Source organism: Dendronephthya gigantea, unplaced genomic scaffold (assembly GCF_004324835.1).
Source record: "Dendronephthya gigantea isolate DGI-Jeju-01 unplaced genomic scaffold, DenGig_1.0 000106F, whole genome shotgun sequence".
Taxonomy (NCBI): domain Eukaryota; kingdom Metazoa; phylum Cnidaria; class Anthozoa; order Malacalcyonacea; family Nephtheidae; genus Dendronephthya; species Dendronephthya gigantea.
In genome coordinates this window covers 468454-492544 of record NW_021163116.1, presented here as the reverse complement: position 1 = coordinate 492544, position 24091 = coordinate 468454, and the positions used below count along the sequence as shown (strand labels likewise).

The following is a 24091-nucleotide window of genomic DNA, read 5'->3' as shown; positions in this document are numbered from 1 at the left end:
CTGATATGATTATACGTGTTGACAAATGTTCAACATTTGGCATAAAAAAAACAATTAACCAAATCTATCCAGTATTTACCCAAGCTGTTCATTAATAACCATCTCATACCCCGAATCGAAATGGGCAAATCCTTCTGCTACCTTGGCCGCTTTTTCAATTATGATATGTCTGAAGAAGAGCATAAAACTGAGCTGCTAAATACGTTCAATGAAATCATGAATAAAATTGATCAATTACCCATACATCCGAAAAATAAACTTCAATTATACAGTCGCTATTTGTTTTCGAAAATCGCCTGGCACTTCACAGTTTCTGATATCCCTAAGACCTGGATCTGTGAAACGTTAGATAGTGCTGCATCAAAGTATATCCAGAAATGGTTAGAACTTCCTGTAACTTCAACGCTTAACAACGTGTTTCTTCCACCAAATAAATTTGGTCTCAATCTTAATCTCCCCTCCACAAAATTTTTGCAATGTCGAACCGTTTGCCGAACAGCTCTAAAATCTTCAACTAATGAAGACATCAATAATCTATGGGTAATCACCAGTACGAATAAGAACATTCAGTACGATATCTACAAAGACACTAAAGACGTTCTAAAGGCTGTTAGAAAAGAGAACGAAGAAAGGCTTCAAAACCATTTGTTTTCGCTGGAGATAACTTGCGACCTGATCTTTTACTTGCCATTGAAAACAAATATTTATATATTCTTGAGCTTACTGTTGGATATGAGTCAAACATGGAAAATAACGCCCATCGGAAACATCAAAAGTATATCCACTTAATTAAAGAGCAAGAGTCAAGCTATGATAGTGTTAAATTTGTCAACTTATCCTTGAGTGCACTAGGCGTTTTTAGTAGATCAGCTAAATGCTTCGATGAAATGCTCAGAAGCCTAAAATTTGACACCCAGCATAGCAAATATATAAAAAGAAAAATTGTAAATATGTACATAAGATCATCCTATTATATATTTTGTAAACGAAAGAAGGAGTGGGATAACCCAACACTTATGACACTATAATCTTTTTATAATCGGAAAATCATGACATATAGTACATTTTAATCAGTATATACATATTAATATAGAGTCAATTCTTGTAGTCATTAATAAGCTACCTATAAAGCGAGGTTTATAAAGTTTGTATTTCGTAATAATCAATTGAAAATAAAGTTTCCATTATTATTCTTATTCTTATTCTTATTCTTATTCTTATTATTATTATTATTATTATTATTAATATAATAATAATAATAATAATAATAATAATAATAATAATAATAATAATAATAATAATAATAATAATAAATATAATAATAATAATAATAATATAATAATAATAATAATAATAATAATATATAATAATAATAATAATAATAATAATAATTATAATAATTATAATAATTATAATAATTATAATAATTATAATAATTATAATAATTATAATAATTATAATAATTATAATAATTATAATAATTATAATAATTATAATAATAACAATAACAATAACAATAACAATAACAATAACAATAACAATAACAATAACAATAACAATAACAATAACAATAACAATAACAATAACAATAACAATAACAATAACAATAACAATAACAATAACAATAACAATAACAATAACAATAATGATAATGAAAACTTTCATTCAATTTTTTAAAAAATACAATTGCAAATCTCGCTTAAAAGGTAACTTACAATTGGCTACTTGAGGTTAAATTTTTTACAAAGGGCTAAACTAGATTTCACATTACACAATATATTTTACAATTTCAGATTTTCATCAAATCAGGACTAGACCATTCTTTGTTTCTAACACAGAAAATATAATAAGTTGATCGTATAGCTACATTTATAATCTTTCGAATTAAGTAATTAGTATGTTGTTTATTTACATTTATATCTTCGAGCATGTCTATGAAAAAGGATCATTCTTTGTCAAAAACACCAAGAGCACTGATTGATAGATTAATAAATTTAACAGATTTGAAGTGCTTCTCTTGCTCTTTAATAAGTTCTTTATATTTTGCGTGTTTGCGACTTATGTTATTTCTGAGGTTAGTTTCATATCCGACGGTTAGTTCTAGTATATATAGGTGCTTGGCCTCTGTTGTAATCAGCAAATCAGGACGATACTTGTCACCAGTTATTATTGAGGGGTTAAAAATCCAGGTATATCGGCAAATATATCTTGAAAATGCTCTGACGGCAGATTATTGGCAATGAAATTTAGAATCGAGTCGTGTCTCCACGTGAATCGATCCAGGTATGAGTTGCAGCCAGCGACTACATGAAGCAAGGTCTCCGGATGGAGGCAAAAAAAAATCAGAAGATGACGATATTCCCCATTTCGCGAGTTTCTTGTGGGTCGGTAAAGAGTTATTTATGTAGCGGATGATGAAATTGAAAATGTTTTTGGGCAGCTTTGATTGGCAAGTTGACCAGATGGTATTTACTTGAGATAACGAGAACTTTGAAATACTGGAAAAGAATGATCCGTGACAGGATAATTGATTCTTAAGTTTATCTTCTTGCACTTTATGAAACGCTTTAAGGACTTCCTTTGTAGAGTTGTAATGATCGTATTGCAGATTAGTATAGTTATTAGTAGATTTCCACATATGTGATATAGACTCATTTGGAGACAACTTTAAGGCATTACGAATTGTTGATTGACATTGGACAAATTTTGTTGAAGGTGTGATAATGTTAAGGCCAAATTTATTACGGGTAATATACACGTTGCTCAATGTTCCTGAGATGGGCACTTCGAGCCATTTACGGATGTGGTCATTGACGATAGGATCAAGGTTTTCTGTAATCTAAGTTTTAGAGAGGTTAGCAATTGTTAAATGCCAAGAAAGTTTGGATAAAACATACCGGGTGTAAAGGGTAACTTTGTTTTTGGGATGCAGTGGCTTCAGGTCGATATCCGACATTAGATTTGTTAGAATAGATATGAGTTCCAATTTATGTTTACTATTAGACATTTCGAAGTGGAAGTATCTTCCTAAATAGCAAAAAGATTTTCCGAGTTCAATAGTTGGTATAAGACTGTTATTGATAATTAACTTTCAGCCTCTTGAGTTGTAATTACGGCTGCGGCGTCTGGGAATTGGAACCAATGAACTGGGCTTAAAAGTTTATAGGAAAAACCGAATTAACGATACTCGTCTGACTTTATGTGTTGAACAAAAGTGTTAAAACAAAGGTTGAATAATAAAGAACTAAGGCAATCTCCTTGCAAAACTCCACGACCAACATAAATGAAAGGGGTGTTGAAATTAGATGTGATAATTGATGTTTTAAAATTGGTATATAAGCTTTTAATCAGTGTTTTGATATGAGCGGGTATGTGATGATAGCCAAGTACGGATTCGATTAGATTATGATTTACTTTACCAAAAGCATTCTTAAGGTCAAGAAGGGTTATCACAATTGATCGTTGTTTGCTTCTTGCTTGGTTTAATATATACGCCATGTTCAAAAGTTCCCAATATATGTGGTGTAAATCCTTTCTGAATATTGTGTTCAATAAAAGTGTTTGCTAATAGGAATGAGAACATTGCGTTTCGAAGGCATGAAGTGAATACTTTTAGCGGTACTGACTGTAGTGTTATTGGACGGAAATTTGCTGGAGATTTAGCGTCATTTTTCTTATGGATTAATATTGTGCAGGCTTTCTTCCACACTTCAGGAATAGTTCCAGAGAGCCACACGGATTGAATTAAATTGGTCAAATATGTCCTCAAGTAAGGGCATCGTTTGAAACAAATGATTGAAAGCTGGTCAAGAGGACACGGGGAGCCGGATGTTTTCATCTTTCGAATGATATTTGTGATTTGTTGATACGTTGGGGGGGTCGAGGTCAAATTCAACATTTGGATTAGGTAAGATTGGAATCCAGCTGGGTATTTGAAATATTTTATTTTGGTTGACTTTAGCTAAGGTTGTTTTGAAATACGAGATGCATTGTGACATATCAAAGTCTGGGAGAACTAAACTGGTTTGGTTAAGGACTTTCTTCACATATCCCCAAAGATTACGCTTCATGAATTTATCGTGGTTGAACAATTCGTCGATATTACTATCAATATATAATAATAGTAATAATAATAATGGAAATTTTATTTTCAATTGATTATTACAAAATACAAACTTGATAAACCTCGCTTTACAGGTAGCTTATCAATGACTACAAGAATTGACTCTATATTAATATGTATATACGGATTAAAATGTACTATATGTCATGATTTTCCGATTATAAAAAGATTATAGTGTCATAAGTGTTGGGTTATCCCACTCCTTGTTTCGTTTACAAAATATATAATAGGATGATCTTATGCACATATTTACAATTTTTCTTTTTATATATTTGCTATGCTGGGTGTCAAATTTTAGGCTTCTGAGCATTTCATCGAAGCATTTAGCTGATCTACTAAAAACGCCTAGTGCACTCAAGGATAAGTTGACAAATTTAACACTATCATAGCTTGACTCTTAATTAAGTGGATATACTTTTGATGTTTCCGATGGGCGTTATTTTCCATGTTTGACTCATATCCAACAGTAAGCTCAAGAATATATAAATATTTGTTTTCAATGGCAAGTAAAAGATCAGGTCGCAAGTTATCTCCGGTGAGAACAGATGGGTTTATAAAACCAGGTAAATCAACGAAAAGACTCGAACTTTGTACCGCAGTAAGGGTTGATGCGAGGAAATTTAAGACGGAATCGTGTCGCCATGTGTATCGGCCTTCTTTTAAGTACGTTTGACAACCAGCAACGACATGAAGCAGGGATTCAGGAGACGAGCAAAAAGAACAAGCTGAGGTTGACGTCACGCCCCATTTTGAAAGGTTTTTTCTCGTTGGGAGACTGTTATTGATGTATCGGATGGTGAAATTAAAAATGTTTTTCGGAAGTTTTCTTTGAACTGAGGACCATAAAGAGTTAAATGTAGATGTTGAATTGTTAATGACATTGGAAAAGAAAGATGCTTGCGAAAACAAATGGTTTTGAAGCCTTTCTTCGTTCTCTTTTCTAACAGCCTTTAGAACGTCTCTAGTGTCTTTGTAGGTATCGTACTGAATGTTCTTATTCGTACTTGTGATTACCCATAGATTATTGATGTCTTCATTAGTTGAAGATTTTAGAGCTGTTCGGCAAACGGTTCGACATTGCAAAAATTTTGTGCAGGGGAGATTAAGATTGAGACCAAATTTATTTGGTGGAAGAAACACGTTGTTAAGCGTTGAAGTTACAGGAAGTTCTAACCATTTCCGGATATACTTTGATGCAGCACTATCTAACGTTTCACAGATCCAGGTCTTAGGGATATCAGAAACTGTGAAGTGCCAGGCGATTTTCGAAAACAAATAGCGACTGTATAATTGAAGTTTATTTTTCGGATGTATGGGTAATTGATCAATTTTATTAATGATTTCATTGAACGTATTTAGCAGCTCAGTTTTATGCTCTTCTTCAGACATATCATAATTGAAAAAGCGGCCAAGGTAGCAGAAAAATTTGCCCATTTCGATTCGGGTATGAGATGGTTATTAATGAACAGCTTGGGTAAATACTGGATAGATTTGGTTAATTGTTTTTTTATGCCAAAATGTTGAACATTTGTCAACACGTATAATCATATCAGCCCACTGACACCAGATATTAAAACGATTGAGGAGCATTTGATTCTCCCTCTCTTGGCTACTAATAACTGCAGCATCATCTGCAAACTGGAACCAATGGACTGGGTTACATGAAATGCCAACTTGGCTTAGTTTCCAAAATCCAAGCTGACGATATTTTTCAGATTTGATGTGCTGTACAAACGTATTGAATGACATATTGAATAGTAAAGGACTGAGACAATCCCCTTGAAGAACTCCTCGACTGATTGTGATAAATGGGGTGTTGAAATGTTCAGTTATTATAGAAGTTTGGAAATCAGTGTAGAGATTGCAGACAAGGTTCTTTATGTGACTGGGAATATGATGATATTCAAGAACTTCATAAATAAGGTTGTGATGAACTTCTCCAAATGCATTTTTCAAATCGAGTAATAACAATTGAACGTTGCTTTATGCGCGCTGTATTAATGATATGAGCCATCTGAGCAGTATGCTCAAGTGTTCCTGAGAGTTTTGGAGTGAAACCTTTTTGAATTTTTTTTTGTTCTATGTAATTATTTTCTGAGAGGAATTGATATGTTTTATCACGAAGACATGACGTGAAGACTTTAATAATAATAATAATAATAGTAATAATAATAATAATAATAATAATAATAATAATAATAATAATAATAATGATAATGATAATGATAGTGATAGTGATAGTGATAGTGATAGTGATAGTGATAGTGATAGTAATAGTAATACTAATACTCGGCCTTTAATCACGTAATTGTATATGCAGTAACTTGGCCTTTAATCACGTATATGTATATGCAGTAACGCAGGATCGGAACAGAAGATAGATATTTTCAAAACAAGGATATATTTTTGCCGCTCATATATAGATATGTATACATCAAGGCCATGAATTTTTTTTGTCAATCTACAATCTTGGAAAAAATACTTGGAGACTCTTTGTTAATTTCACTAAAAATCTATTATAAAATGCTATAATCGTACATTTTCCATAAATTACTTACTGAATGACCCTCAATGCTCAATTCCCCCTTCCCCCTGAACAATGTTGAATAAAATGAAGTAACTTCCCAACATACAATGCATAAATAGCAACATTGTGTAGGGGGAAGGGGGAGACATGAAGAAATTGAAAAAGTCTACTAATTTTTTTCCAAGATTGTCTGAAAATGACTAAATTAGTAATCTTTTATATAACAGGTGATTGTGAATTTTGAGCTCTAATCTTAAGAAAACTCACCAATCAGTTGTAAAAAATGATATTCCTGATTTCAATTCCGTCACCAGCGTGGGGGGTGGGTGGGGGGGGGTTGTTGAATCAGGGGGGGTTGCATTGTCTTTTGAATGGATTTTCAGTTGGCTGAATGGCAGGATATCTGCGAATTTACTTTGTGCATTTTTGAGTTGACGATCTATAACGGAGCTCTTTTATCATAGCTAAACCTCAATTGTAGCACCTTCTTTATAGATGGCCAAAAAATCTCGCAAAAACGTCGCTTTGGAGCATTCTGCTCAAATTAGAGCTGCATATCAATTGTCAAATATTCAAGGAAAAAAACTTTTAAAAATGTTTCCTCAGTATTCTAAAGCTGCAATATATAAGCACGCTCAGAAGCCACTAAATGGTGAACCTGTATTTGACAAGAGGAAAGAAAATAAAGGCAGACCTTCAAAATTATCACCTCAAGACAAGAGAAGTATAGTGCGCTCCGTAGCAAGTCTCCGAGAAAAGGAGGGTTCTTTTACCTCTAAACGTGTCCAGGTAGAAAGCGGCGTAGGCCATGTAAGTGGTCGCACTATTAGGAATTGCTTAAATGAGGACGGATTCTGGTATTTGCAAACGCGAAAGAAAGGACTTCTTCGTGCCAAAGATCTAAAATCAAGGGTAAAGTTTTGCAAGAAAATTAGAAAGCAAAATTTGGGCGAAGAGTTCTGGAGGACGGGGATATCGTTTTATTTGGATGGAAAGGGATTCCAGTACAAAAGTAACCCTTATGACCAGGCACGCGCACCGGGAGCTCGAGAGTGGAGAAAACGGGGAGAAGGCTTGAAGTCCAATTGCACTGCAAAAGGAAAAAAGGAAGGTGGAATCAACGTGAACTTCATGGTGGCAATATCCTACGGTAAAGGTGTAGTTCTCTGTGAACAATATGATGGGACTATAACAGGCCCAAAATTTGCAGAAATTGTCAAATCGTTTCCAAAAGCATTCAAAAAATCATCAAACCCAAAAGCGAGAAGATTTCTCATGGATGGGTGCCCAAGGCAGAATTCAAAAGTAGCAATGCGTGCTATCGACAAATTAAATGCATTTGTATTCAAAATTCCGCCACGAAGCCCTGACCTTAATCCGATCGAAAACTTTTTCCATACGCTAACAGTGCGACTGAAGAACGATGCACTGCAAAAGAATATTACCAAGGAAACTTTTAGAGAGCTATCATCGCGAGTAAAAGATACTATTCTGAGCTTTAGTTCTGAGGAAATTGACAAAATCATTGACAGTATGGATAAAAGGATCACCGCAGTTCTTAAAGGAAAGGGTCAAAGAACCAAGTATTAGTTTATTAAAAAGCGTAAATGTCTGTATCATTATATTCTGGAAATTTTTAAGTGCAAAAATCCAGCAGTGCTGTTGTATAATTGTAGTGATTTATCACTCACAAGATCGAATATCAAATTATTTTAATCAATACAGACGTAGTAGAGTAATATTTGCCCCAAATTGGACGGTTGTTCTATACTTTGTAACTAATATATATATTATATATATCGTATGATTAAATCCATCACATGTTACATCATGTTACACTACATGTTACACCACATGTTACACTTCAACTTGTATATTTTACTGTATATCTTGACATGTTACACATGTTACACCTACTTTTTAAAATAATCAGTATATTCTTTTTTAAAGTAGGTGTAACATGGTGTAACATGTCAAGATATATAGTAAAATATAATAGTTGAAGTGTAACATGTAGTGTAACATGTAGTGTAACATGATGTAACATGTAGTATAAATATTTCCCATTGCACAAAACATAAATGTTTATCGTTCATAAACTTTGGTCTCTCTTTAGGCTTTATTTTGCCATAGTAGTCTACGAATTTTAAATGTAAATAAACAACAAGTACTTAATAATGTTCCGCATTGTTTAGCATATTTCTCCCATTAATACAAGTTGTGCAAAACACTTTGCACACGGGACAATATCTTTCTGTTCGTTTTCCGGGATTTTGTGGGAAAAGCTGAACACTTTCCATCTTGACGCCATCATGTCATCTTCGGCTTGGTCGTGAGTGTTGTAACAGCCTTTATACTTGATGATACTCTTTGAGGTTGCAAATATTGGCGTATCTTCACTGATGCAAACGTCGGTGCTGAAGTGATTCTTAGGAGCTGGCAGGTTAACTCTATCTTCCTCTAATATTAGCAGAAAACTCTTCCAATCGATTAACTCCTTGCTCCATCTGAAATCATTTAAAAAAATGATTTGTGCATGCTCGGCCCCAACCCATGCATATTTATCCTCCGCTGGATTCGTAAATATTTTGAAAATTAACTCCAACGGTCTTAATAGAAACATTTTTCCAGAGTTAGTCGGCCCAACTATCATCACATTCCGGTACTTCCCCCGTCCTAACAGCAATAGCTCTCTAACGGAAGCAGCAAACAATATAGGATGGACTTTGTTGTTCACAAGCACTTCTTCAGCGCACTCAAACCATTTTCCTTCGCAAGATGTTGAACATTCACTATCAGCAGCCTTGCGTATCAAATCTATTCGTGAGGCTTTTTTTCGTTCTAGGTTAGCAGATGCCGTCTTCATTTTCCATGTTTGCTCTATAAGCTCACGCAAGCCCTTTGAGTTGCGTGAAAGAACAAAATCTGCGAGATCTTTCTTCCCCTCTTCGCTTTGCTCATTCGCAACAGCTAACAATTCAGTCTCAGATTTAATTTCATGTTCGACAATGAACTCTGCCACTTCCAAATTTGAAAGTTTTTTCCTTCTCTTGGACGTAGTAGCAGCCTCCTTACTATCCACATTAGACGATTTTTTCTCGCAATGCCTTTTTCGATATGTCTCTTGACAGCGCTTTGTTCTTGGAGAACCAACTTCATCGAGATTCGGGTGACCTGTGCTGTGGAAGACCATATCATCAGATTTGCTTACGTACCGATATGCAGTGTAGTAGCCATCGTGATCAGAGAAGTTTACAGTTATACCGTGTTCTTCTTCAATAAATCTCTTTGCTTGGAGCCATCTCTTCGTACCACTGAGTTTCAAGGCAACGTGGTAGTGATAACCGCCGTCTTTATGCTTTTCCAGGCAACATGCCCAATGTAGCGGGGTAACTTTACTTCGTTTGGAAGTGAATGCAGCGGCCACAGCTTCGCCAAACGATTCTCTGGTTGGGAATTTCACCAAGTCTGCTTGACTTGGTGTAACAAGATAACTTCTCCGTGGTTTAGACTTGTCAATTTCATCCATTTATTAAAAATTTGTTCGAGTTCAGCGTATAAATTTAGTTGTAATGTCGTCTAAACTCTTGATTTAACGCGCCGAAATTACTATAAACAGTAAACAACAACCTCCCCCCGAAAAATCCAGAACACCCGCCCCCCATATAGGTAAATTTAACAACACGTAATATGCACTATATAATACTAGTAATATAACAAATGTTTAAAAATCAACGCAATTATACAACTGCCTAATTGTCGCATTTAATTGAAGTTAGAGACAATCTTGGAAAAAATACTTGGAGACTCTTTGTTAATTTCACTAAAAATCTATTATAAAATGCTATAATCGTACATTTTCCATAAATTACTTACTGAATGACCCTCAATGCTCAATTCCCCCTTCCCCCTGAACAATGTTGAATAAAATGAAGTAACTTCCCAACATACAATGCATAAATAGCAACATTGTGTAGGGGGGAAGGGGGAGACATGAAGAAATTGAAAAAGTCTACTAATTTTTTTCGAAGATTGTAGCGCGGTGCTTTTATGAATTTATCGCCTATATCAGTATATGGTTCTTATGACTCAATTCATAGTAAACAAATAAGTATATGGGTATTGACCATATGCAAGCGAACAAATATTGTAAATGTTATTGAATATTGGATACGCAATTTTTTAATGTTGATCTCGTTAGTCCATTTTTGTTCAGCTCATCTGACTTTTAGGGTAAACAAATAAAGTATGGATTGTGGGTATTCAATACTACAGGGTGTCCCAAAAGACACAAGCAATAGCCTTGACGATTGTTAGAATTTGAATACCCAAGACAAACTATGAGCAGTGGCATGTTGAATTGTCACTCTTTACGTGCAGTGCAATTACATTTCAGTTCAAGAAATATCATTGAACGTAATGAATTCATATCAGCAATAATCTAACACGTTCCCAATGGATGGAAAATAGCACAATATTCAATACGAATTTCTGAACTTATTTTTAATTGCATGTATCCTGTCAAAATTTTACTCGCTATTGCGTCAAGCTTTTTCTTGGGTATTCGAGTTCTAAGCCTATTATTGTTTGCGTTTTTTTGAGACACCCTGTATATTTGGGGACAACCCACAAAACGCCACTGCAACACTTGATCTTGGGGAACTGTCAACTAGCTCCGTTTGCAACAAGCTTTATAAGCTAAAATCATTATCAGGAAATGTGATCACAACAGTTTAGTTAAAATACATTTCAAAATGTCAATCTTGTTAGTCGAAATGACCATTTTTTGTATTTTTGAGCATATATATAGCGCTTTTGAAGTGTTAGAGCATTTCAATTTAACATCCAGTTCCACAAATTAAATAAGGATCTTTTAAAAATGAATACTGTAAGAAAATACAAGACAAGGTTAAACTAAAATCATTATGATAGGAAAATAGTTTAGTCGAAACAGATTTCAAAATGTCAATCTCGCTGGTCGATTGTTGTGCTCGTATAAACATATAAACAACCAATTCAGAAAATTCTGCATGCTGCCTTTAATAGTCAGGGAGCATGTGTACTCCCGTGGGAAATCACTGAAGAAAGCAAGCAACAATGCTAGTCATGTTCAGGGGACTTCAAATAGTAAGAAAAGTGATGTTGCCAAGTTTGTAACTTGTCCTGGACCAATTAAGGGGGTATTTTAAAAAAGGACGTCAACATTTTAGCACGAAAACGAGGTTGGTACCAAAACCATTAATATCTTCGCCGTTTTTAGACGAAATGTCATGAAACTTGCAACAAATAATCACCAAGACATGCAGAAGACAATAATCTAGTTTTTATGTTGTCAAGTGACTCCCAACATTAAAACGAGGCTAGTGTCTAAATCATCAATATCTTTGTTATTTTTGAACGAAATGTCACGAAAATTGTAACAAATCATTACCATACTACACAGAAGAGAACAGTGTCTCTTTTATTTTGTCACGTGACCCCAAACACGAAAACGAGACTAGCATGTACCACGTGACTTGTTTATAAGTTAATTGTACTGTTATGACGGTTAATAGTTAGCATCAGACTGAATACATTTATATAGTTGTTCTTAGTTGCATAAGTCCATGTGTTATTACAATGTCTACAGTCTAATGATCATCTTGCTATTAAAAAACAATGGTGTCATTTTTTATTTTGTCATATGACTTGAACGTAGCTTTATAAATTAATTGTGTTGTTTTGGCAGATAAAAGTTGGCATCAGATATAATACATGGATACACATGTTCTTAGTTGTATCAGGTCAGATGTTCTTTACAATGTGAAATAACATGTTTGTTTTAATCAGAATTCTCCAATGTTCCGATCTACCTCGTTGTCTGAGTCATCAGAATACGCGGAAACATACTCGCTGTAGTTATTATCTTCATGTTCATCTTCATCTTCCTCATCATCATCAGCACTGTCCCCCATGTATCCATCTTCATCTTCATCGTCGTTATCGTCATCATTTTCAGATTTGTTCATGCAGTTATCACTGGCTGAACAACCACAAAGATCTGTGCATTTCAAACCGACTTTTTTGCACCCACACCGATTTGTGGCACACTTCTCCTTGGCGCATTTACATTTAACAAGATGTATAATAGCCCGTGGTGCAGGAGGTAATGTGGTCATCACTGGGCACCAAATTTTATTGCCTTCATCCCATTTCCATCCATAATTTTCCGGTGATGGCAAGGTTGGGTTAGGCACGGTGTCATTGTTCCACACAATAAGCTGGTAATGGGCACGGAGAACAGCTTGGTGTAAGGCGGCATCAGTTGGAGGAAGCTGCTGGGAGGTGGCCTGTTTTTTAGTGAAAAGCCACCATCGTAACGCCTTCAGAGAGTCGATTTCTGTCTTGGGGACAAAGAGCTGGCAAACAAATTTTGCTATACTGGTAATGATCTCATCACTGGGGAGATTACTCGTTCCAAGCCGTGCCAACGCGCTCAGTACATTGTCATCAGACTCGTCGAAAATTCTCCAGCAAGTAGGCTTCCCTTTTCTGGCGAACGATCCAGTGTTATCTGCCCCGGTCAATGCATGGAAAGCTGGAAGAGCCGCTGTTTTCAAAGGGCCAAGTGCATCGACTATCGGCTTCAGCTTGATTACGCGGTGATGCTGGCCTTTACCAGTGACAAACACTGTATTCTGACACAGATCGGTGTAACGCCTCAAGGAAAGGACAAAAACATCAGTGTCAGGAGAATGGATTTGGATCTCCGTTGCTCCATTAACCGTTGCGTCTTGGGCATGTAAGATAATCTTTGTATCGGCCTCTTCGTGATCACTGCAAGGTATTCAGCCAGTTCTTTCTTTGTGTTTGTGTGAGATAGGAGCTTCTTCATCGTAACTTTGGCAATCAGAGTAGATGAGGTGATTCGATAGTAGATGAGGTCTTGCTGCCGTGTCCTCTTCTGGCGTGTTGCTTCCTTCAGAGATGATAGAATATCATATCTATCAAACACTAGCCGGATCTCTTCGTTATCCCGATACTTTTCAAATATGCGTCCTGCAAAGTGCTGAGCCAGTTGAGAACAGTCACGGATCCACTCTGGCTTGTCAAGGGCTTGCACCTCTGCCATTGCATCGACAATCGACACCTTCATTCTTTGCCGTTCTGCATGACCATCAGTGCTGCAATCTGGAGGAATTGGCAAATTCTCGAGTATTGGCATCAATGCACTCTTGGCTGTACAGTGTAACATGGTGCCATCAGCAGTAAACATCGATCGTGGAACAACTCTGAATTCGTATGTTCCAACAGCTTCTTGAATGTCGATCTCTGGACGGCTCTTACAGATGATTAGCATGCGTGCAAACAAGTTTCTATCTTCTTGCAGTTCGATGGTCTCGGCCGAGGTTGAAATCTTAATCTTCTTGGTCATCGCTTTCCATGTCTGCAACTTTCTTTTCTTCATACTTGACCACAGGTTGATCTTTCCGGTTATGATGCGATCTCTAACAAAATCATCATAGAGCTTCTGGCCAATCTCGCTTTGCTCTATAAGATCCTTCTTCACCTTCTCCGATGCAACCACTTTCGTCACAAGATTGAATAGCTTGTCACCTTGCTCGGTAAAGGGATTTGTAAATCCTTCTATCGTATTCAATAGCTTGGTGATGTTCTTCTCTTCACGAGAGAGCCCAGCAGCCGTCAAAGCGTGGTGTTTGGCGCCTCCTCTCGTTTTTGCCCTGCCAGCCATCTTCTTTGCCTCTTCTGCTAGACGCGCAAGCTCTGGAGCAATCATGAAGAATTTGGTACGCGCACTTGGATTCAAAGTGATGCCTACTAGGCCTCCTGATACCTTCATGGATCGATTAATGTGTTCCAGGGCATGATCTGCTCCAAGTCCACAAAATGGTATGTGTCGGTTCTTGTTCACAACCCAGTTGCCTTCGGCGAACTCTTTATAGATTTCAGGAGCTGACTCGGGAAGGTTTTCCATCTCGGCAAGATAAATGGGAATCATTCTGGCGTAGTTAAGTTTGTCGTGCGCAAAGAAATACTTCGTAAACAACTGCAAAGATCTTAAATGCAACTGCCAGTCCGCTGTTCGTACAGCACGTACAAACAGCAACATCTCCATAATCATCTTCATGTAGGAACGGAAAACCTTGAACTCAGGATTCTTCCCTTCTTCAAATCGTTCCATTTTGCCAACTAAATCTTCAGATTTCATTACTTCTACCATTTGATCTTCAGCTTCTTTTACCTCGCTATTTTTTCCTTGTTCACACGCCTTTCCTAGCTGCTTTGCACACTTGTCAATCTTCTTCACCAACTCTTCATCTTGGCTAGAGAGGAACGCCTTCTGGTAGAGCATAAACAGGACTTGAAGAGTAACCAAATGTGCTGTCTCTCCTCTCTTTACGTGCTTCCCTGCCAGGATTTGCTTGACAGTAGCTGGGCCATACAAATCAGACTCTGACCAGCACAAGTCGATTCCACTGTGTTCGATGAATGAACCTAGGGTTCTAAGTTGCGCCATAACAATATGGAGCTCGCCAGGCCTTAGAATGAGATGGTTTAAATCATTACGAGCCATCTGGACCCATGACGTGAGCAGTGATTCCTTGGGCCTGCAATTTTTGTGAATACTTTAGATTTAATACAGACCAATTACAAAATAAGAAACGAGAATATGGCTGCTATTGTTGTTTCCTATTTCAGATTTAATATATTCAGTGGCTCTAGTTCTAACAACTTTTACATGTGCACTTTCTCAAACGTTTGACCGAGGTTAAATACATACCTGCATGAGAATGGTAAGCATTGTAGTCCATTCGTGGGCAGGGGCTGCTATCAGTGGCGGAGATCCGATTCTTGTAAGGGGCTGTGTTTCATAGACTAGAGAATTATACCCGGACCAGACAGGCACCTGAGATTGCGTCATCTCGCCATCGCTATCTTGAGCTGGGAACCGTGTTAAGCTGCGTCCAATGAGCCACGCAAAGTCCTTAAGCTTAACCGTTATTGCTAGATCTTCCACATTCACGCTATACGAGGGGTATGTAGGACTTTTCGGGTTCGCTTGAGGATTAGGGCACTCTAGCAGTGTTGTATTAGGGAGATCCTTTAAGGAACGATCGCTTTTCCGGCCTGCAATATTTGTGTCATCCAATCTAAGGAAACACATATAGAGTTAAGCTATAGTTGATACTATAAACAACATGGTAAATTAGCTATAATAGTAAATGGTCTATGCGTTGGAAGTTAACTGTTGTTTAAACCCGATTACGGATTTATTTTTTCTTACAAATAACCTGAGCTGTGGTGAAGCATCCTGGTCGTATTGCCTCTGATATATGGCCATAGCCGTTCCATGGAGGGTACCCTTTCCATCAGGCGTATCTTCAGAAAAATCTACGTTATCCACAGCAAAGAAGATGTGGCGCCCAGGTACAACATCTGGAGGAATATACAGGTTATTGCTCTGCTTCATGCGCTGAACTACGTGCTTCTGGATTTGAGATTCCGCTCGAAGAATACGATTGTATTCTACTGACATACCAAACCCACTTAGCATGTTTACAAGTGCTTTGCTCCTAATAGACTGGTGTATTGCCAAACCAATGGCAAGTTGTTGGGGCATTTCTTTTGTCGATCGAATTACCTATGAACAACATTGATCAAAGAAAATAAATACATCTAATTTAATGTCATTAATTTGGAAGATGTGAAACTTGACGTACCTCTGACTTCCGGTGTTTCACTTGGCGATCAGTAAGGGTCATGGAGATGGTACTTTGGCTCAGAGTAACTGCCCGCTTGTAGATTTCACTGAACTTGTCATCTAGGAAAAGAAAACATTATAAATGTTTCATATGTTCATTACTGGAATATTCCTACTCTGCCCAATGTCTTTAGAATATTGTAATGACACATGCCCTAACCTGATGCAAATCCTGTTGGTCCGTGTGTAATCCATCTAAAAAAGCAATATAACTCCTTGGGAAGCTGTTCAGCATCAAGGTCGTCAAACTGACCGGTGAAGGTCCAACTCTTGCTGTGGTTAATGCGCTTGCGAAGGAGTGCTGCAACATCATAAATAGCTTTCATTTCAGGTTCGGTGCACCTGTCTTCTTCACTTGATATTATTGAGTTATCCCGCGTTTCCTTCACAGTTAGTCTTTCAGGTTCATTCAGTCGTTTCGGTCTGTGAAATTCAACATCTGGAACATAACTTGAGATTAACTGCTTCAGTGTTTTTCTGGAACATGTGGGATTTACTACACCATTTTCAAGAAGCACATTTACATACAGGGTCTCGAGATCTGCCATATTCAAGAGCTTCCCTTCCTTCAACGCTTTCTCGGTGATATCTAAGAACTCAACTCTACCAGCTGCCACTCCATTATCCTCGTTTGGTTGGTACTGGGATCTTCGTAGCACATTTGTGACATTGTTTAGATAACAATTCTTATGGTATTTGACATCTATGGCATGAGCATCATTTGCGTTAATTGAGGTCGCAAGTTTTGTTTGTAATCTTTCATCTCCCAGAATCTCTACAGCAGACCGGATTGACTGTCCTGCCGACTCGGTGCAGACGGAATGGAGAGGATCTTTATTGACAGCCGCTTGATCACAAAAAAAACACAGTTCCTTATTGTAGGGGCAAGTTTGCGACCGTGTCAATTTTTTGCTTTCCTCCTTTTTTTGCTTAACTTGTGGCACCATCTTTTTCAAATTGCTCTTTTGCTCTTTTTAACTTTTCTTTACTGGTGACAACCTGGTAGCACGACCTGTGCCAAGTTGCATTCTGAAGAGTTAAGTCTTGTACTGTGTATTGTTGTAGCATTAACCAAGTGTCACGATAGTTAGGATTTCCATACGCACTTCTTTCTTCAACAAATCGAAGCAATCTTTCATGTGACGTTGGATTTTTTACCAGAGGTTCTTTTGTATTCTTGTGGCACAAAATGCACAATTTGAAATCGAGTACGTTGGCTGACATCAAGAGAACAAAAGCCGCAAAATATGTACTTACAGAACTTCAAAAAAAGTCATGACAATGATCACTCTCACTCACTTTCACTTTCTGTTTTAATGAAAAATACCACTGACCAGCAATACTGCAATAACATTGATGCATAGCCTTCAGTCTTCAAAGTCGCACTCTCAAATGCATAGACAGTCTGTCATTATTGTGATAATCTATTATATTTGTTGGTTTGTTTTCTTTCTAAGGACTTTCCCCGTTTGGTTTATGGTTAATTTTTGATTTGTCACGTGACAAAATAAAAAATGACACCATTGTTTTTTAATAGCAAGATGATCATTAGACTGTAGACATTGTAATAACACATGGACTTATGCAACTAAGAACAACTATATAAATGTATTCAGTCTGATGCTAACTATTAACCGTCATAACAGTACAATTAACTTATAAACAAGTCACGTGGTACATGCTAGTCTCGTTTTCGTGTTTAGGGTCACGTGACAAAATAAAAGAGACACTGTTCTCTTCTGTGTAGTATGGTAATCATTTGTTACAATTTTCGTGACATTTCGTTCAAAAATAACAAAGATATTGATGATTTAGACACTAGCCTCGTTTTAATGTTGGGAGTCACGTGACAACATAAAAACTAGATTATTGTCTTCTGCATGTCTTGGTGATTATTTGTTGCAAGTTTCATGACATTTCGTTTAAAAACGGCGAAGATATTAATGGTTTTGGTACCAGCCTCGTTTTCGTGCTAAAATGTTGACGTCCTTTTTAAAAATACCCCCTTAATTGGTCCAGGACAAGTTACAAACTTGGCAACATCACTTTCCTACTATTTGAAGTCCCCTGAACATGACTAGCATTGTTGCTTGCTTTCTTCAGTGATTTCCCACGGGACTTGTTTTTTCGACATATGCTCCCTGACTATAATCCTTGGCCTTACCGGGGATGTTAAGGCAGCAATTTCCTTGCGATAGTAACTCCTAGTTTAAAACTATAACCACCCCCTGTATTTCAGCGCAGGCCACTTTATGCGTATTTTCTTGCCTGCAGGCAGAGTGAAAACCTCAACAGACATTTTGTTTATTAGAATCTTGTATTACTCATTTCAGGGCCTTTTTACAAATCTGCTTGTGTGGGGGAGGGGGTAGTGGGCAATCCTCAAATAAGGGATTTCACACCTAAGTAAAATGCTGTTAGGGGGTCTGGGGGACCACCCCATCAAAAGCTTTGTATTTTTGTATCTTTGGGGGCATAATTTCATGCATTTTGGGACATAGTTTCTTAGTAAATGAGTTGATATTGGTGTGTGAAAATGCTTAGTATCAAACAGTGTCATAGAAATTTTGAGCCAACATTCTGTCAACATCTGGGATGTGCTGCCAAGAAAAATGTTATTTTCTAACAATTTGAAGCATTTCCTGGTAGGCTTTTTGTGTGAGACACATTCAAGAAACATATTCTGTGAAGGGGAGTATTAAAGTACCCCTCATAATAAAGTTATTCACTTGATTTTTCTTGTAATTTGGAACATAAGAGACCTTTAGTTGGGGGAGGGAAATGGTTTAGTGGGGAGTGCAAAATGGGTTATTATCTCTGAGAACAGCGGTAAGGATGATTATTTTTTGTATATTATTATTACATTATTATATTTAATTAGAATGGCACTTCCATATATATTTAATTACAATGGTAGTTCCATGTAAATTTCGAACACAGATTATTGCATAGTCTCAGGGCCTTTTTTACTGTAACATACAAATTGGAGGGGGGGGGGGTTGGCAAATGTTGCACCCTCCAAGCTTCTATGCTGGTGCACCCCACCCAAACTGTTTTTGCCCTGCTGTATTAAAGGTCTCTTATGTCCAAAATTATGGGCGAAATCAGGGGTACTTTAATATTTCCCTTTCCAGAATTTTTTTTTGAATGTACCTCACACAAAAAGCAAAGCCTGCCACGAAATGCTTCAATTGTTATACCAGTATTTTTTTCCATTTAGGTGATGCTAATATTGGGATGATATTTAGCCTCTTTAAATCAATTGGAAAGTCCCTTACTGCAAAACTGCTTGCATACGCCCAAGGAGTGCCAAAAGCTGTACATCCACAATTGTTAGCTGGTGGCAATCAAATATCATCTGGGACATCAATGTAAGAACACATACTATTGAACTCAATTGATGCAGCCTTGCAAAGCCTTGTTCACTTGTGCAATGCTTAGCTTGAATAGATATATATATAATATATAAGTTTTGGTCCTGCAGATGAATATATTTTTTTAACAATTGCTTTCTGTTTCCCTGCAAGTGCAAGCAACATTTGTTTGTTTCATGTTTTTATTTTCATAGTAAAAAGCTTATGCAAGCCCTCATGAAGAGAACATTTGTTGTCATATTGGATGATACCAAACCAACTGAAACTCTTACAGAGTTTCTTCTTCAAGTCCAAGGTGGATTGTTGCAAGGATCTTTGCAAAGTGGAATGGAAACACCTCGTGGAAGTGTTTTGATGACATCAAATTTCAAATAAAGTGACAGATTTTAACATATTTTGTCTATGGTATACTGTAAAATACCAGTTTTACTTGAACTCAACTTCATAGGTTGTATGGGAGGGTGCTAAGATTTCCATACAGCAAAGAAGAGCAATTTTTATCTGAGCAGCAATCAAGGATCTATCAAATAACAGAATTGATTATAAATAACCGGGTAAAAACCAATGTCAATATATTTTGGAAAGTTAGGTTTATTTATTTGATTTCTCTCAGAGCAGTTGATTGTGTTATAGCTTTGATGAATTTTTATCATTAAGTATTTGTTTCTAACAACAGGGATTTCTAACATTATTGGCAATTTCTCTGTCAAAGACGTTCAAAGCTTTGATTGATGATGGAGTGTTTGGTAGTCTAAAAGACATAATTTGCTCTGAATTACCTAATCAGCAATCCAGGTGGCACAAGGGGGCAACAGCTGTAATCCTTACTCAAGTTATGGTAAGTAATTGGCACAAGATAAGAATTATTATGAAAGAAATTATTACAGATTTTCATTGAGAACTCCCAAATTTACCTGTTTAATAGTGGTATATAACAGATGTCTTTCTTCATTGGTTCTTGTTGATACAGATATACATCAGCTGCAATAAATCAACCACTGACTGCTTTGTGGTAATGGTACAGAAGTATATAGACCTTTTTCTAAGTAGTGAGGTGAATCATCAGCATATTTTAAAAAGACTTGAAAGTGAGCTCAAAAACCATGCCATAGATCCTATCAAAAGGCAACATTATCTTTCGGTATTCTTTCATTATCTTTCGCGTATGAAGTTTTGGTCTGACACTCAAAAGACGACAGATGAAGTCCCAAAAGGATCTCCATGGAAGTTGTAGTAGTGTTTTTCTGTAACTTATATTTCATTCAAAGAAATAAATTATTACAGGTTTCGGAATGGTTGAACTTGAATGTGAGGGTCAATCAAAATGGAAACTATGTTCCTGGCCTTGCCATTAAAATGACAAAGCTGAGTGAACTTGCTGAGCTTGGAATACAGGTTGAGTTCCATTGAGTAGCATTGCACCCTACATTTAGTATTAACTCTGTCTAATGCCAGACAATTTTACTCATCAAGGGAGAGCACTGGCGCTTAATGGGTTAACTGGCCTAGCTGCCCATGTGTCTAGTTAACCCATTGAGTGCCATTGCACCCTAATGCGGGCTACATTTAGTATTTACTCTGTCTAAGCCAGACAATTTTACTTGTAAATGGAAGAGCGCTGGCGCTTAATGGGTTAAGATTGGGATTACTTTAACTGTAATTCTTACTTGTATGGACATACGAGGTATACATTTTACGAAATATGAAGTTTAAATTAAATTATTTACCAATTAAAATATTTACCTTTCATTTTAAAAATATTAATTTATTCAAGAAATATTATTTGTTGTATATATATATATATATCAATATTGTGGGAGAAAATTTAAACAAAATTCTTTTTAGGACCTCATTAAGGAAGCAAGGAAACATGGCAAGTCTGTAGTTGATGTTGCTGTCCCTTTCAAGAATACAACAAAAGAAAGCCATAAAGTTCCCCTGGGGACTTTTCAAAGAGGAAACCCTTTCACTGATCCAGCAAGGTCAGATATAATTGAACATGCATGGTTACTTTTCACATTTCTAGTGGCAGTATGTGCAATTAAGTATGCTGTCTTTATTTTTACTAGCAGTAGCCAGTGAACTTAATGAAGAAGAGGAGCCAGCAGACACACTGTTGCAACAGGAAGAAATCAAACAAGGGTACACCATGAGTGAAGAGACAGTTCTTAAACTTCAAGCCCTTTTTACTAAGATATCCCTAATCCTCGCATTACTAGAAGGTATAACATTAAATCCACATGATTGCATGTTTTAATCACACTAACCCAGCTTGTAATGATATTTTCATTCAACAGACACCCATTCAAATTATTCAAGTGAAGAGGAAGACAAAGCTGACTTGGGCACTTTGGGAGGTGTCTCCTTGGAGGTCTATTTTTGTTTTTAAATTAGATTTTTTCATTTATTAATTACTGTAATGACTTCATTAATTGTAATAATTATTAAATATTAATGAATCTATTAATGGTTATTTTGTAGTAATATATAATGCAGAAGTATGTCTCACTGTATTTTTAGTTAATGCGTAACTCTAAGAAAAGTGTTCACAATTTCTCTTTGAAACGAAAAAGAGACTTTCAGGAGGTAAACACTTAATATAAGGTATACCCTATATATGATACATAATTTAATTCAAACTTTTTGTAATACTAATGGTTCAAGTGTGCTGCAAAAATTTGGATAGAGAAAAGTGACTCAGTGCCAAATGAAAAGGAGGCAGGCTTACAATTTGATGGTAACTATCAGTGACTTGTATCTACTGAGCCAATAATAAACTACTTTAAGGAATTTCTACATCTGGTATGATTGTTTTTACAAATAAACTTTACATTGAGTAAATATGCTGCTACCTTAGGCAGGGTTAATGAAGATGGGCCGTTTTTGTCAAAATAAATGGATGAGAGCCAACATTCAGGTTTTTATAGCCAATCAAATTTACTCACAAGATTAAAACTTGTAATATTAATTTATGAAGGTTAAACTAACTAGTGTAGCATTAAAAAATATCTGGAAATTATATTTTCCCACCACATTTTCTGTTAGACACACCACTATCATAGTCAACATTTTTAACTTGTTTACAGAAGGTGGTGAGAATGATCAAAGTGTAATGGGTAGATCTTGTCTTATTGGGGTAAAAGAAAAGCAAACTGGTAAATGCAAATCACTACAGCATACTACGTTTTAAATGAAGAACAATGTGCATGAAACTGTGTTCATTTTATTTTAGAGGAAAAGAATACTGATACATGCTGCTTATGTAAGCTTACAACACTACCTTGAATGGGAGGAAGGTGCAGGAAAATGGTGGATTGGATCCAATGTGATGTTTGCTACAAATGGTTCCACTTGTAAGTATCAGGGACCTTAAGATGTAGGATGGCAATGCAGCGATGACAACTATCAACACAATGAGTCATTTAAAAGAAATGTATAAATTAAAGTTATAAAACAATTAAATGAATACTTTGGCATATTCCTCGCTCTGTTTACAACTACAAATCACAGGTTTTTTGTCACCGTCATGTTGCTGTTGTCAAATCTTAAGGTCCCTATTATTACTCATGAACATAGAGTTCAAAAATTTGCTTATAAGGTTTCATTAATATATTTTTCTTAGGGGATGTTCTGGTTTAAAAACAAAACCACATGAAGAAGAATCATGGTGTTGCATTCAACGTACCAGACTAGAATAAAGTTAAAAAGTTAAAACAACTTTCTCTTCTAATGTTCATTTGTTATAATAAATCTTTGGTAAGCATCTCGTTCAATTTTCTGACCATTCTTCAACAACTTTGATTGTTTGTCATTTTGGTTTTTAACAATGGTCTCATTTTGATAAAAGTCCATTAGGAAGTTGTACAAAAAATGCACATAAAATGATTGTGAACACGTACTTCTTAATCTTTTCTGATTCTTTCGGCCATTTTCCGCTTCCTGATAACTGGTTTTAAGTGAGAGGCTTTGCTTGCATTTATTGATGTCATTGTAAACACAAAGAGCGGATTTGTGAGGATTCACCACATTATGGAAACGATCTCCAAGAACATAATGTCTTGTTGAGGCAGTGATAGGATGTTGGAATTCTGTCAGGGTTTTGGGATCTGGAAGGTTTGACAATGTTTCTCTAAATTCCAGTGGTACAATTTCTGGTACATCAGCGTTATCCTTAACATTCGTAAAAAGTTTTAGCAAATTACAGTCTACATGCATTATAATTAGATTTTGTTCTGAGTTAAAAGCACTGTCGCAAAACACTTTATGAGCAAAACACAATCATGATTGCATTTTGTTCATGATCA

At 36.3% G+C, this 24091-nt stretch overlaps 1 protein-coding gene and 1 pseudogene across 1 annotated transcript; one reads left to right on the top strand and one right to left on the bottom strand.

Annotated features, from left to right (window-relative positions):
* Positions 1 to 12475: 12475 nt before the first annotated feature.
* Positions 12476 to 15225, bottom strand: LOC114534781. Its single transcript, XM_028556251.1, has 2 exons — positions 13673 to 15225; positions 12476 to 13466 (listed from the first exon to the last, which is right to left on the bottom strand). Exons 1-2 carry the CDS (start codon positions 15223 to 15225, stop codon positions 12476 to 12478), a joined length of 2544 nt encoding a protein of 847 aa, XP_028412052.1.
* A 4282-nt stretch (positions 15226 to 19507) lies between these two features.
* On the top strand, positions 19508 to 22109 carry LOC114534780 (annotated as a pseudogene).
* Positions 22110 to 24091: the final 1982 nt, after the last annotated feature.

Excerpts from the sequence above, each read along its gene's own strand:
- LOC114534781 (XM_028556251.1), bottom strand. The coding sequence starts at position 15,225 with ATGGCTCGTAATGATTTAAACCATCTCATTCTAAGGCCTGGCGAGCTC. Across the intron at positions 13,467-13,672 it reads GCAGGACGCATATTTGAAAA|TGATCACGAAGAGGCCGATA; the intron begins GTATCGGGATAA and ends AATACCTTGCAG.